This window comes from Mytilus edulis, chromosome 1, assembly GCF_963676685.1.
Source record: "Mytilus edulis chromosome 1, xbMytEdul2.2, whole genome shotgun sequence".
Lineage (NCBI taxonomy): Eukaryota > Metazoa > Mollusca > Bivalvia > Mytilida > Mytilidae > Mytilus > Mytilus edulis.
Genome location: NC_092344.1, coordinates 44,852,268 through 44,866,282, shown reverse-complemented (window position 1 = coordinate 44,866,282; position 14,015 = coordinate 44,852,268). Strand labels below are relative to the sequence as shown.

At 31.6% G+C, this 14,015-nt stretch overlaps 1 protein-coding gene across 1 annotated transcript in view; it reads right to left on the bottom strand.

The window, feature by feature from the left end:
* LOC139483304 (inter-alpha-trypsin inhibitor heavy chain H3-like) overlaps positions 1–14,015 on the bottom strand; it is a 29,692-nt gene that overhangs the window by 8,572 nt on the left and 7,105 nt on the right. Inside the window, exons 4-8 of the mRNA XM_071267337.1 lie at positions 12,935–13,167; positions 8,014–8,177; positions 6,579–6,867; positions 4,716–5,395; positions 4,117–4,228 (exon numbers count right to left, since the gene is read on the bottom strand). Coding sequence (XP_071123438.1) covers positions 4,117–4,228; positions 4,716–5,395; positions 6,579–6,867; positions 8,014–8,177; positions 12,935–13,167 — 1,478 coding nt within the window. The remainder of the gene's footprint in view (positions 1–4,116; positions 4,229–4,715; positions 5,396–6,578; positions 6,868–8,013; positions 8,178–12,934; positions 13,168–14,015) is intronic.

The window sequence follows — 14,015 nt, the reverse complement described above, 5'->3', positions numbered from 1 at the left end:
ACTTTCATATACTAGTATTTGTATGATGTCCTATCACTGAATAACCAATATTTTGGTCATTTCTTGAATCTTCTATGTCCCAGTAAACTTTTATCCCAGTAACTTTAAGGATACTAATGATACTAGAGGGACCGCGTCGTATCTTTTCTTTTCCTCAATATTGACACAGATTGGTGACTTCACATTAGAATATGACAAATGGACCGATGTCAACTTAGCTTCTCAATAATCAATTTCTAATTTCTCAGCAGTAACATAATCCTCTGCCCCGTCGTATGGTGTTTATATGTCTCAATTGAGACGTTATACTTCGTTCATGTTCACACTGAAGAACCTCATATACAAGAGTATGCTCCTCACTCAGAAAATGCCCCAGCAGGGTTGTGAGGAGGAAAGACTAAAATGGACATTCCGTCAATTTAAGGACACAATCACACATTGGTTAATCTATACGATGTTTGTATCTGATAAGCATTGCTATATGACGTGAATTTATATATCCAACATTTATATATCTACAGTGCAGATGTTTTTTTTGGAAGTCTAGTTGTTATTGTTTGATGTCTTATAGTTTGTGGTTTTGATACTGAGCTTACGGTACATTTTATGTTTTATTTGTCAATATACTCGAGTTTCTCTTGTTCGTTTACAGTGTTTTAGTTTGATGATGTTTATTTCATGTGTGTTTACTGCTGGTCTTGTATGATCTTGCCTGATATCACAGTAATTTCACTGTAAGTTTCTATCATTTGTATCAGGAGCACCTGATTTCACTCCCGGTTTTTAGTGGAGTTCGTATTGTTTCTTATTTATTATGTATAACTGTATTTGGTTTTGTGAGTCTTTGTTTACTCCTCGGTTTTGATTGTTATTGTCTTGTAAATGTTTATATGATAAATATTAGCCATTTCATTGTATATCGTGTAAAGTTTTAAGCAATACACAGTTTTAATTTTGAAAAAAGACAAGTTTAGAATAACACAAAAATACAAATTATTACAATCTCAATCCCTATTTATATTATTGTGCTTGTCTGTTTGATAAAACAAATTCATTTTATTTTTAGAAATTGACCTCTGTTATATAGGTGTCACAAAAAATATGTTACTGTTTGTGTTGTTGATCTCTTTGTGTGACCAGTTTATAATTCGTTTGTTGTGTCCTAGTGTGATGTCGTAATTGGTGGGAAGTATCCTTTGTTATTCTGTTGTTATTACATGCTGTACTGTACTATTATATTATCTATTTTTTTTATTTTCTGTGTGTTCTTGTGTTTGTTAATACTGTATTCCAGACACGTAACGTTGTCAATATAGTACTTACTTATAGTACAATACTTAGAGTTGTTGTAATAGCGAGAAGTTGGCTTACACCTCTTGTACCAAGTCAAATCATGGCAGTTGTTATTAAAATGTTCGTTTAAATGTATGTTGGCGTTTGTTTTTGTAACAGTTCAGTGTTGTTTTCCTCTTATAGTTGGTTTGTTCCTCTTGGTTTTTGTCCCGGATTTGTCTTACCTTTACCACTTTATGATTTGAACAGCGGTTTACTCTTCAACTTCGTACTTGTTTGGCTTTATAAATATTTTGATATGAGCGTCACTGATGAGTCTTATGTAGACGAAACACGCGTCTGGCCTACTAAATTATAATCCTGGTACCCTTGATAACTAATTACTAGTGTTGACTTTTTCAACAATTGCTTAACTTTGTATTCTTATTTGAAACAAAATAAGACATTATAATACTCAGACAAGGCGTGTTATTCTTGCTTTTGTTTATTGTGTAACATTTTGCTTTTTTAAATACTAATAATGACTCTTTCAATGCAATGCACTTAAAGATTCGTTCAAGGTACACTATTTATGAATAAATCACGCGTTCAGAAAGTATGTTTTACGATACTGTAAAGTAAGTACGGTTGTTGTAAATTGGTGAAAGATACATTAAATGTTACTGGGAACAAAAATGATAAAATTAAAAAAAATGACTGAAATTGTCGCTCGATGTTTACCATTATATTTCAACTACTGTGTTTTAAATTCAGTAGTGTTTTATATTCTTCTATCAAGCTAGTTAGTGGAATATTTCAGTTTTTTAAACATGCGTAACAACGATCAACATGCATTGTGAAGCTTTATTCGACAAGAGCATTACCTTGATAGTTCATGTTCAGATTACGTTCATAAACTAAATCATATGTTATGTCAATTTCTAAGTGGTCTCTGCGAAGTAAGGGGACGACCATTTGATAATGCTTTATTGAAGCAAGATTTTTCATTTTCATGAAAGCATGGGACTGATTATTCATATTCACAACTATATTTATGAGTTTATTTATGATATTCGAAATTTTTTAAATGAATTGTTTATTATAAATAATACATGTCAAATCAGTATGTACCATTTAATCAGAATTAATCATTATCCTCTGCAGAAATGAATCTTTTATATTCCCAACTGCATATAAATTTATTGCATATTTACATTGTATTAAAGTTTTGTTGTGTCTAGCCTGTTTTAAAAGTATTGACAAACATATTTTTGAAGGGTTTTGCAGCCACTGAAGCTATAGAACAAATGATGCAAAATCATGCTTTCTGGATGTTCCAAAAACCTTTTCATAATCTGAAAATGCAAGTTTTGTTTTAATAATTTTTTGACAATATTTTGGTCTCAAAGCAAAATGTATAATTTCAGTGTAAATCTTAAGTTTCTAGGGACAACATCAAAAGACCAATGTGCATGTAAGATAAAGTAAAAATGGAATTCACATAGTCAAGTCTGTGGCTGCTGGTTTTTTTTAAACTCAAGTTCATAACAAAATTACTACATTACAAAAGGAATGCAACACTGACAGAATTTAGAAGGGCAATCAATGACCAAAAGACAAATAAATAAGAAACATTGATCCCGAAAAATCAGGGCAATGTCTGAGGGAAAACATAACTTACTTCTTGCAAGGCAACACAATTTGATATGGAGACATGCGTTTGGTTTCGAATTTCCTACACGAGGCATTTGTCTCAATATAGTTACGGACCTGTTAAAATAAAAGTGAGGTAAGTTTTCCTGAGACAATACACCTCAAGTTAAATGAAACCATTTTTCAGACATTTCAAATACATTTAAATAATATTTATACTTTTATTATTAAAAAAATTGGGAAGTGTTTCACGATTAGTTTTGGGAAAAAAGATGAACTTATGAAGAATCTAGTGCCATCTCATACTTTAGATTAGACCTGCTGAGTGATTTATTTTCAATACATACCAAGTCAGGTAATTTATTTTCAAACTACCACAGAACAAACCATTTATGTTTGTGATTATCAAGGCTGAGTTATTTATTTTCAAAATACTCCTACCCCCCCCCCCCCCTTCCCCCCCCCCCAGAATATCAAATGGTCGTCCCCTTAGCTAGTTATTCTTTATTTGTTATAGATTCGATGTATATGTGCAAAATGTTTGCAATCATAAATGTTAGGAAAAGAACATATACTGTTGATGCATAAATATTCGTACATAGGTACAAGTAAACCACGAATTTTAATGTTCTAGGAATCTAGGTAAAACCGCGAAATCAAATATCCACGAAAATACAAGTTTCATCAATTCACAAAAATTTATATTCACGAAAAGAAATTAATCCACAGTACTCGCAAATTTTGGTTTAAAATAATAAACGCACTTTATTGTTGCTATGGAACTAGAGTCAACACTTCAAGCTGTCCTGAGAGGTTTATTTGATATAGATATGATTGGAAATTTTATTACGCTTTATGCTTGATAGATTATATAGCATAGCCTTTAAATTTATTTAAGGGCCGAGTGCTCCAAGTTGTAAATACCGAATTCACTAGCCAGTCAACACTGAGGTTGTGACTTCGATCCGCGCTCGTGTGGTTGCACTCGACACCAATCTTTATTGATTAGGGTTGTCAGTTTCTATATCTGAGTTCGGTGGTTTTCATCGGGTACTCCGGTTTCCTCCACAGATAAACACTGGCCGTCACGAAATACTAGTAGCCCAAAAGTGGCGCTTAAAAGAGGCGATCAAACCACCACAATCAATCAATTATATTCATTTACAAAATGAAAAGCTGTAGGTTACTCACTTGATCCAATTGCAAACCGTCCTGGTGGACCCGGTTGCGGAACTGGTGGCACTGACCGGCGTAGATTTGGCGCTGTAACCACCATAGAGGTGAAAGGTGTGACAAACTGGTACTGGAAATATTAAAATTAGATTAAGCGACTTTTTCTAGATTACTCGAGATTGATATTACTGGCTAACTTTCCAACCTAAAGTAATGATGTTGATATGAACTTAACACTGTGCCTTTTCTGCTTAAATGCATTAATCTAAATTAATAAAGTTTCATTTCTTAACATTAAACAAAAGCTTTACGAATTGAAATGTTTATCTGCAAATGTGTAAATTAATATCTGTTTAAGAAAAATTATTTTTCTGTTCAAAATAATATTTAAAATATCAGAAAACTGCTTTTTCCAAGCAGTTATGCTTGTTTATTCCAATTAACAACAATGCAATTCAAGAGATAATAGTTTTAGTTGTAAAATGACTCTTTGGTTTTGGTTATATGACTACTGGTTGCTATCTCACTTACATATTACCTCATATCATGTCATTTATTACGTTTTTGAGAATTTCAATTTTTTACTTCCCATGAAATGGAAGTAAAGAAGGACTTACTTTTAATGCCAAATCTATAATCTTAGCTTTACTACGATCCTTTTCTGTGTTTGTTATATCACCTTCTAATTCCCTTAATAATTGTTTTATTGTCAAATATGCCCACATGTTTTCTGTTATTGTTGAAAAGTCAGCGTCTGTAGTTAATGCAACAAGATCAGGAACAGGTCTAGGTCTCCAAATTAAGTCTATGTAACCATCATTCCAACCTCTTACTCGAGGTACTATTTTAGAAATCTTCGATTTCAATCGCCCAGCAACTATCAATTCGGAACCACCAAAATAGAATGGGAAATAGAATTTTGTAATTGTACTATAATCAATATCTCCCAAATATTCAAACGTAACATTTTTTAAAAGAGCAGATGATATTTCAGAATATAATCCTTCAATCTGCAAAGCAGCATCTGAGTCTTCGTAAATTTTTCGTGCAAATCCATTGTTTTGTGTAGACATTCGTTTAAGAAAATTGAGATTGACATTATTTCCGAACCCTAAACTGAATATAGGAAGTTTTGCTTCATTTATTGTTCTAACATTCCTCAAGATTGAGTTAATGTTTGTTTCTCCGGAGGTTGGAGCTCCATCAGTCAAAAACATTACGATGGAAGATGTTTTAGTATTGAGGAAACTGGTCAACAGTTTAATTCCATCTATTACGGCTTGGTTGATATCTGTGCCTAAAAGTATACGTAAAAGTTGTAATCACTTATAATTTAGATACATAATCAATTTATTCATATTTGAGTTGTATAACAAACCATTTACACGTCTCACATATATAAGTTTTTGAAAGAATTGTTATTAAGATACATAGTACTCTTTCATTTTTTTTATTTTACAAAAATGTATAGATTACGAAATGGAATTGAAGCAAATCATTTACTCTGTTGGCGGCGGGGTCAATGTCGGGCGATGCTCACCTGCATAACAAGAGTGTTGTTACCTACACCTTTCTAGAAAACCTCAGTTATACTGGTGCAACGTTTTTGATAAAAAAAAAAACGTGTTTGATATAACTACATATGGAACTTGTTTTGTGTAAAACATTTTGTTGAAGTATATACTAATAATAAATGAATATGTTAATGTTAACAGCAATATTTGGTTTTACTTACTACATAGTTTGGGCTTTAGTATTTATTTGCAAGATCCATCTTATTTTTACAATGTATACTGTAGTTTAAAAAAACATGAAAGCATGTCCAAAAAAGTAACTATTTGCAATCTTGTTAAAACCTTATAGTAAAATCTTATTGCTGTGATAATGTGAACTTTATATTGTTTTATATTTATATTCATCCTGTTGGAAAAATAATGTTGAATAAAGGAATAGTAGATTTATAAATGAAGATGCATAAATGAAGGTTTTCACTAAGCTTTTACACAATTGGACCACAAATTGAAATTTATGCAGTCAACATTGTTTTTTTTGTAAATTGACCGTATATTTTTTGTCGTCAAGGGTAATGCCATTTACTTTAACGTGAAGAACAAAAAGTTATTTTACCGCAAACTAGACTACAGAATATTTCTTGTTTGATTACCATGCAGTATTTAGTTTGTGTAACCATGATTAATTTGCTTCTAACAACTATTTAACCTACTGAAGTCAAGCTGAAACCTTGGTTGTTTTAAGGGTAACCGTTTATAAATTCACCAGAATTCCTCATTGCAACAAAGCAAACAAAAATCGCTTCTTGGAAAGAATCAGACAAATAATTGTAAAATATTATTTAAACGATGAGTAAATTAACAATGCGTGACGTGACGTTTCAGAAAAACTGTGTATCATCTCAATTACAAACCAAGATGCTAGTCTTCTCTTCCTTTTTTCATGTAATATAGCTCTTTGTTACTTACTCCCTCTTGCGGTAATTGCCTTTACAAATCTTCTAGCTTTATCAAAGTTTACCATTGTTCCTTCCAACATTGTACCGTCTGCTAACCAATCAAAGTTGTGGTCAAAAAACAAAATGTTCAGTCTGTCTTCTGGTTTCATATCTTTTAAGATTACGGCCATTGCATTTTTCAGTTGCTCAATTTTACGTCCCGACATAGATCCACTTCTGTCTAGAATAAACATTACATCCTTCGGGAGTGGTTCTATATCCTTAGGAGCAAATAAATGAACGAAATATCCATTGACAATCTGAAAATATGTAGTTTGCAATTAGTTAAAAAACAAAAAAGGAAACATGTGCATATAAAATACAATTATCATGTAAGACCTGGACTTTATATGATATCAATTCTGATGACGGGTTTATATACTGTTCTGTTGGTTTCATATGTTGTTGTTTTTAATTATTGGCCTTCAATACTTTTGAAAAGGGTTTCCGATGGAATGCATGTTGCTCGCATCAAATTAAGTATCAGTATATATAAACTCTGCAAAAAAACTAACCATAAGCGATTTTACAAATGTAACAAGAATGCTTTGATTTAGTGGGCTCAATTTTCACACATTTTTTATTAATATCGAACAAATATTTGTAAAACCTTCAACGCCAATAAATATCGACAAGTTCCTGTGATGTTAAGGTTCATTTTATTTTGACTACCATGTGCGGCTAACACTAAAGTTTGGTTAACAGTAACAAACATGACCATATTATTTAATATGTTATGTCAACAAGTGCTGACAACTGGGAAAGCGATACCATCGGTGGAGGGGACTAGTGACATCAAGGGGGTTGAACTCATAGATTCCAGGAATGAAACTGTACTCTACACGCGCATTTTGTCTACAAAATCTTATACGTCACGCTCAAGTCTAAAAACAAAATTATTTTTAAATATGTGTTATTTTCATACTGTATTGATAATTTATATAAATAAGATAATGTCGCATTTACATCTACTAACTCTTTAGTTTTCATACTAAAATTTATATGATAAATTATAGGTCTTAGTAATTTTTTTCAACAGTGGAGTAACCTATTCGTTAGGAAATTCATAATATATTCATCATATATCATGCCACCTCCGTTCAACGGTTCAATAGGTACTTTTATTGCAATTCATATCATAAAGGGGGGGGGTTCATCAATATGAGGCAATACGATTAAAATGAAACATTACAAATAAAGTCATAGACGAATCTGCGCATGACTAAAACACCACAGGAATCGAAGAGTAATGATTATATCAAATGATCTCGTCAATTGTCTATGTATTGATATTTGATTGAACCTGAAAAAAAATACACAATCAAAATAGAAACTAAATCAATTTAATAATTCATATATATCATGTGATTATGAAATTATTTAACAAATGTATATAATGACTTAACCAGAACATCTCCTGCATCTTTGTCCCTGGACACGTCATATTTCACTTTGAACTGTCCTGATATGCCTTGTTCTGACATGGCCTTTTGTTCCTCAAGACTTGGGGCATATCTTATATCGTATCTCGAAGGAGAGATGCGTCTAATATTTACAAATTTACTTATATCTGAAACAAAAAACAAATTTATTCGTCAAACTGCAAAAAAAATATTGGAACAGCATATTTGCTACAAACAGATAGCAGCATTGGATATATCAATTGAAGTTAATATTTTGTTGTATGTAAGTGTTGAATTTTTCTTTACTTTTAGACGGCAAAAAAAAATATTCTACACATGTAAATATGTACCAGATTTAAACAGTTGTTTCTTGAACATTTATTAGGCCTTTATTTTTCTAGTTGAAAGTGTTTTACATTTGTCATTTCGGGACCTTTTATGGAGTAACACCACTAATGCGGGCCCGGCCAGAATGCACACACAGAAAGTAGTACATATTTAAAACAAAATAGTTCCTACGCATGAGTGTAACTTTAAAAATATGTAGAATATTTAGGTATTTTTGGTGCCAATTGAAAGCTGAATGATGGGTGATCATTAAAGAATACTTATGGACTTTTAATTTTGAATATTAAAAAAAATGCACCAAATTTAAAAAAGAGGATACATATTGTCTGTTTGCCAGATTTGCTTTCCTGTTTTGGTACATCCGAAGTTCCGGGAACCAGTTCTTTCTTATATGCCATTACAGGTATGTTGATTTTTTCCGTACAAGACACCACAAAAAATTGCTTTGACATGCAATGATTGCCACTTTTTTTAAACTTAAAACAAAAGAGGTGTGCCTGCTTGAAATGGAGGAATTTGACATTGAAAGCAATGGGGCCATGAATAAGGGGTGTACTTCCTTATAGCTGACTTTATGGTATGGGCTTTGTTCATTGTTGATGACCTGTAGTTTTTAATTTATGTTTCATGTGGTTCCTTGTGAAGAGATGTATCATTGGCAATCATACCACCTCTTCTTTGTTACATGTTTGACGTCACGGACTGAACAATTATGTTTACGTGTTCTGTCAAGTCAGTCGTGGGGGGAAATAGAATCAAACACAAACATTAAAGTGAACAAACATTGATAAAACAGATACTACATTAACAAAAAGTCCTCAACAAAATGAAATGCCAGTCACACATTTCTTTGTGGTGTAAAAAGGTTATTATTTCTACCATTTTCTTAGTAAGTTGTTTTATTTAGTTAAAAATGTTTTACATATACAAAAGTGATACTTTTACGGATGCTTTTTTAAAAAAAAAATGAAACAAGTGAATATGTGAGCTACTGCTCACTAATGATACCCTGGCCGCTCAAAGGATAAACAGGAAGTTGTAGAGTTATGAATCTATAAACAGATCACACGGTTTAGCTATCTCATATAAATCCTGAAACCAAATTTCAGAAATCTTTCAGAATATAGTTTCTGAAAAGATGCGACGAAAAATATTCATGAACGGACGGACGGACTAACGGACTAACAGATGGATGGACGGACGGACGAACAGAAGTAAATCAGTATACCCCACTTTTTTTAAAGCAGGGTATAGTATAATTGGTCTCAATAACTATGACACATTTGTTTCAGTATTGTTTACGTAGTCAACAAAAAAAGTTTAGGCAAATTAAAAACAGATCCCAACCCTTAAAAAGTTAACAATTGGACACTGAAAAACGTTTATTAATCTTTTGTGCTATATTCGTTTTCTGACAAGGTAACAGCTATATTTGATTATATTATTAATTCGTATATTTCAGCTAATTTTATTCGTTCAGGGATAGTCACATGTTAAACTATATTTATGAAGGTAGAGAGAAAACGGCGGATAGCAAAAAGCATATTGCACAGCAAAAAGCATATTGCACGGTTATTTTTAGAATAGTTAAAAACCGATATACTTTGTGACGTCATGTAATGAATTTCATGATATTGTTAAAAGTTTTATAAAAGATATCTATGATCGATTATTTGAAAAAAAATATCTACAAATAAATAAGATGTAAATAAACAAAATACAAAAAAAGTAAATGAAATAGCAACTAATTTGTTGTTATTGTCTAGGATACATATATATATGATATCTATAAAATTCCCACCAAAATCAAATGACGATTTTGATACAAATATGTTCGGAAATTAATAATATAACAATTATAGCCTATTTATGAGGACAATACAGGATATATCGACCCAAAGAAGTATATCGTCCTCAGTCAATATACTTCTTGCAGGTCAATATACCCTTGTATCGACCTCATACAAAGGCTATATTTGTATAATATTGGGTAGACATTTCATAAAATGGTCATTAATGTCTGTTATGTATATTCTTTTTAAAGGGGCACTAGCTACGAGATATATAAAAAATCTAAAGTTTGATTTTTTTGTTCAATCAATAATGAAAGTGAAATAGTGAAATAACAATTCGCTTTTTGCAGCCAAAAAGGTTCAATTTTGTCAAATTACGCTAAGAAACATTGATAATTAGTTATTCACTTGCAAGTGAATGAGTCGACCTCTTTAAATCCGTATTCATATGAACTTCAATTTAACCCCTAGCTAGAGCTTGACAACGCAGGCATTGTACGTGTACTGGTTATTTAAAGAAAAAGAATGTCAACAATGAAAGTGAAACTACGGTAAATCATTTTATTACTAATTCGATGCACTTAAAATCATTCTTATACGGTTAAAAACAATGAGAAACATCTTTTTTTAATCTATAAAATAAAATCAAACAGACCCATGAAAATCCAATTGCACGTGTTGGTTTAATCTATTCATATCTTTATTTATGTTTACATCGCTTATATGGTCATCTGAGGTCAAATCGATAATTAATTAGATGGCGTCTGGACCAAAATACACACGAAACGAACCTAAATATTATCTACCCCATGCTCTGTAAACTGTTTATTTTAGACTTTTGATAGTTTGGATAACTGTTTTACATTGTTATAAATCAACTATGAGAATTTGAGTCAAATCGTTGACCATGAATTTGACAGCTAGGGCCACACCAATTTAATTTCTTGTTCTGCGGATTTTTGGACTCCAAAATTTGGGGCGAGCGAGCGATTTGAAAATTTTAATAAAAAAATATTTAATTTGCAAATTTTTGAGGCGAAGCTTGAAAAATAAAGGCGAGCGATTATAATTTTTTTTTTTTGTAAACATAAAATAATATAATAGGTTTTGACAATATTAAAACTTGATTTATCACTTGTACTTTGACATTTCTTTAATTTCTGAAGTATTTTTTCCCTGTTCACCAAGAAATAATTAAATATGGTCTATGTATGTGTGACTGACAATGAGACAATTCTCCATCCAAATCATAATCAGTTTGGGGGCAACCCCTTAATGTTATAAATATCCCTTTTACATGTTTAATGAGGGATCAATATAAGTTATAATATATTTGTTTGTACAAAAGGGCTCATATTTTCTCATAGAACTATATATCTATCTGGTATTTTTAAAAAAATGGTCAAAACATGTCCAAGAATTTAGTAATATTCCTGGACTTTAACCATGTTAACACATTTACTTTAACAGTTTAATATTATTCAAAATAAGTGGACCCCTCTTTAAGAAAAATTTGTTTCAAATATGATGTAACTCTTCTCTTTTTGAGTACAAAATTCTAAATGTTCAAAGGTTTTGTATAGAAGAACTATACAAATCCTTGGTATTTCTATTTTCTTTTCTACATCAGTAAAATGACCCCTTGTCTGAGGGAGGGTTGTTCTCAACCTGATAATAACAAACACAGGTCAAAGTACGGCCTTTTACACAGGGCTTTGATACAGATACAGCAAGCTATAAAGGACCCCAAAATTAGTAGCGTACACAATTCGAACAGGAAAACCAACGATCTAATTTATATATCCAAACGGGAAAATACCAATGAACAACATCAACAAACGATAACTGCTGAACGACATGCTCATGAATCAATCAGGACAGGTGCATAAACATGCAGCGGCTATGGATAGTTTTGTTTCGCCAGCATACAATATAATTGCAGTTGAAGGCAAATCCTTCAGAAGTTCTTTGTACTTTATTCTAACAACGATCATTTTTTGATAGGAAATATAAGTAAGGGGGAAAGAAACCAATTTTTTGTTCTTCCCAGAAATACCCGCTGTTATAACTTTTTATCGGAGCACTCCAGGTTTCATGCTGAAACAAATATTCTCACAGATATTTACACAGTGTGGTGAGATGCTTTTATGTTTAAAATCGTTTTATACAGGTTAGATTGTGATAAATTTAACAAATGTTGATATCTTTTTATAATATTTACAAAACAAAACGGTGCGGGAAATGGACATGATTAAAATTCCGGATGCGGGAAGCGGGAATATAAAAAAAATAAAAAAATTCTGTTTTGAAAAAAATAGGTGCGGGCGGGTCCGTCGAACAAGGGATCAAATTGGTGTGGCCTAGTGCTCCTTTAAAAAAAACTGATTTATTTCCGTATCCTTTTTTTTATTTTAGCAACAACCATGTTAATATATCGATCGACATATATTATTACTAACAAGAATGCAATGACAATTAATGAGCCAAAATGTGATATGAATTGATCCAGCAATGATGATATATTTTATCATTTGCAATAGTATAGCCGGTATATGTTTGTGGGTTTTGTTTTTTTTTAGGGTTTTATTTTAGTTTTAATTGTAGTTTTTATGGTGTTAGACGATTTTGTTATCATATTTTATTTCAATGTGGTCTAAGGAAAGTTTATCATGTTGATATTTATTCTTTGCTCAGTGAAAAGGTAAAACTGTTATTAAACTTTTGTAAGTTGATATGTTGCTGCGTAATTTTGTCAATAATCGCCATCACACTAATTAACCTACCTATTTCAGTTTTCCCCTCTAATGGTGGCACTGATAGATTTACAATATCTCTGGATTCACTTATGAATACTTTTATTTCAAAATCTTCTATCGGTTGACCAGGATCTACATAAATCACGTGATGATATGAGCCAAGGGTACGTCTCAGCAATTCTTGATATTTCAGTTTAAACACAACCAATGCATTTTTCTGGATGTTTACAAGAATGTTAAACTTGTTTGAAGTTCTTGGACTGCAATAAGAGTTTAAATCGTGGTGACAACCTCAGCTCTCATATTTTTATAAAATGAAATTGCTTTAATTTATTCTATACTTTTACAAAAGAGCTTTTGTTTCGTTTTTATTTTTTTTCCCCTAGTACTGCACTTCTTTTTCCACTCGGCTGTTCCAAAGAATTCAGCAAACTTGATATAATAAAATAAAAAGTCAACAATTTTTTACTATTCTACCGACTTTAAATGACTGCACTCGACGAAGAACATATGCTTACGTTAAAATAATATTTCCTTCTGTCCACCTCTTTCTACTTCATGCATTCACGTTTTTTTCTCTTGTTTGTCTCACTATTGTCTCGGTTTGATTTTTCTCTGAACAAATTTGGTTCAGTAAAGTTATACGATATACATTAAGTATTATTATTTTTGTCGAAAAGCAATTTTGTAAATTATATATCCTTACTTCAACCATGTGTTGTTTATGAAAATTTTGAATCATTTGGTAGCATAGAAATATACGTTTATCATATGTATGTGAAAACCTGTTCTCCGATCGAATTGTCGATAATAATGGGTTTTTTTTTTGTTGTTGCTTTTTTGTAATTATCTATAGACATTCCTTAATGTAAACTGTATCGTCGTGTGAGCGTTTTCATCTATTGAATATTATTTCATGATCACATTTGATTGATTGTTTGATTGATTGATTTATTGATTGGTTTTTACATCGGTTTTTGCTATTTCGTGGCGTTCAGTTTTTATCGGTGTTTGAATCCGGAGTGATCGGAGAGAACAACCAACCCTCGGCAGAAAAATTGACAACCATTGTTTAGTAAGATTGGAATAGAACGCATCTACCATGTAC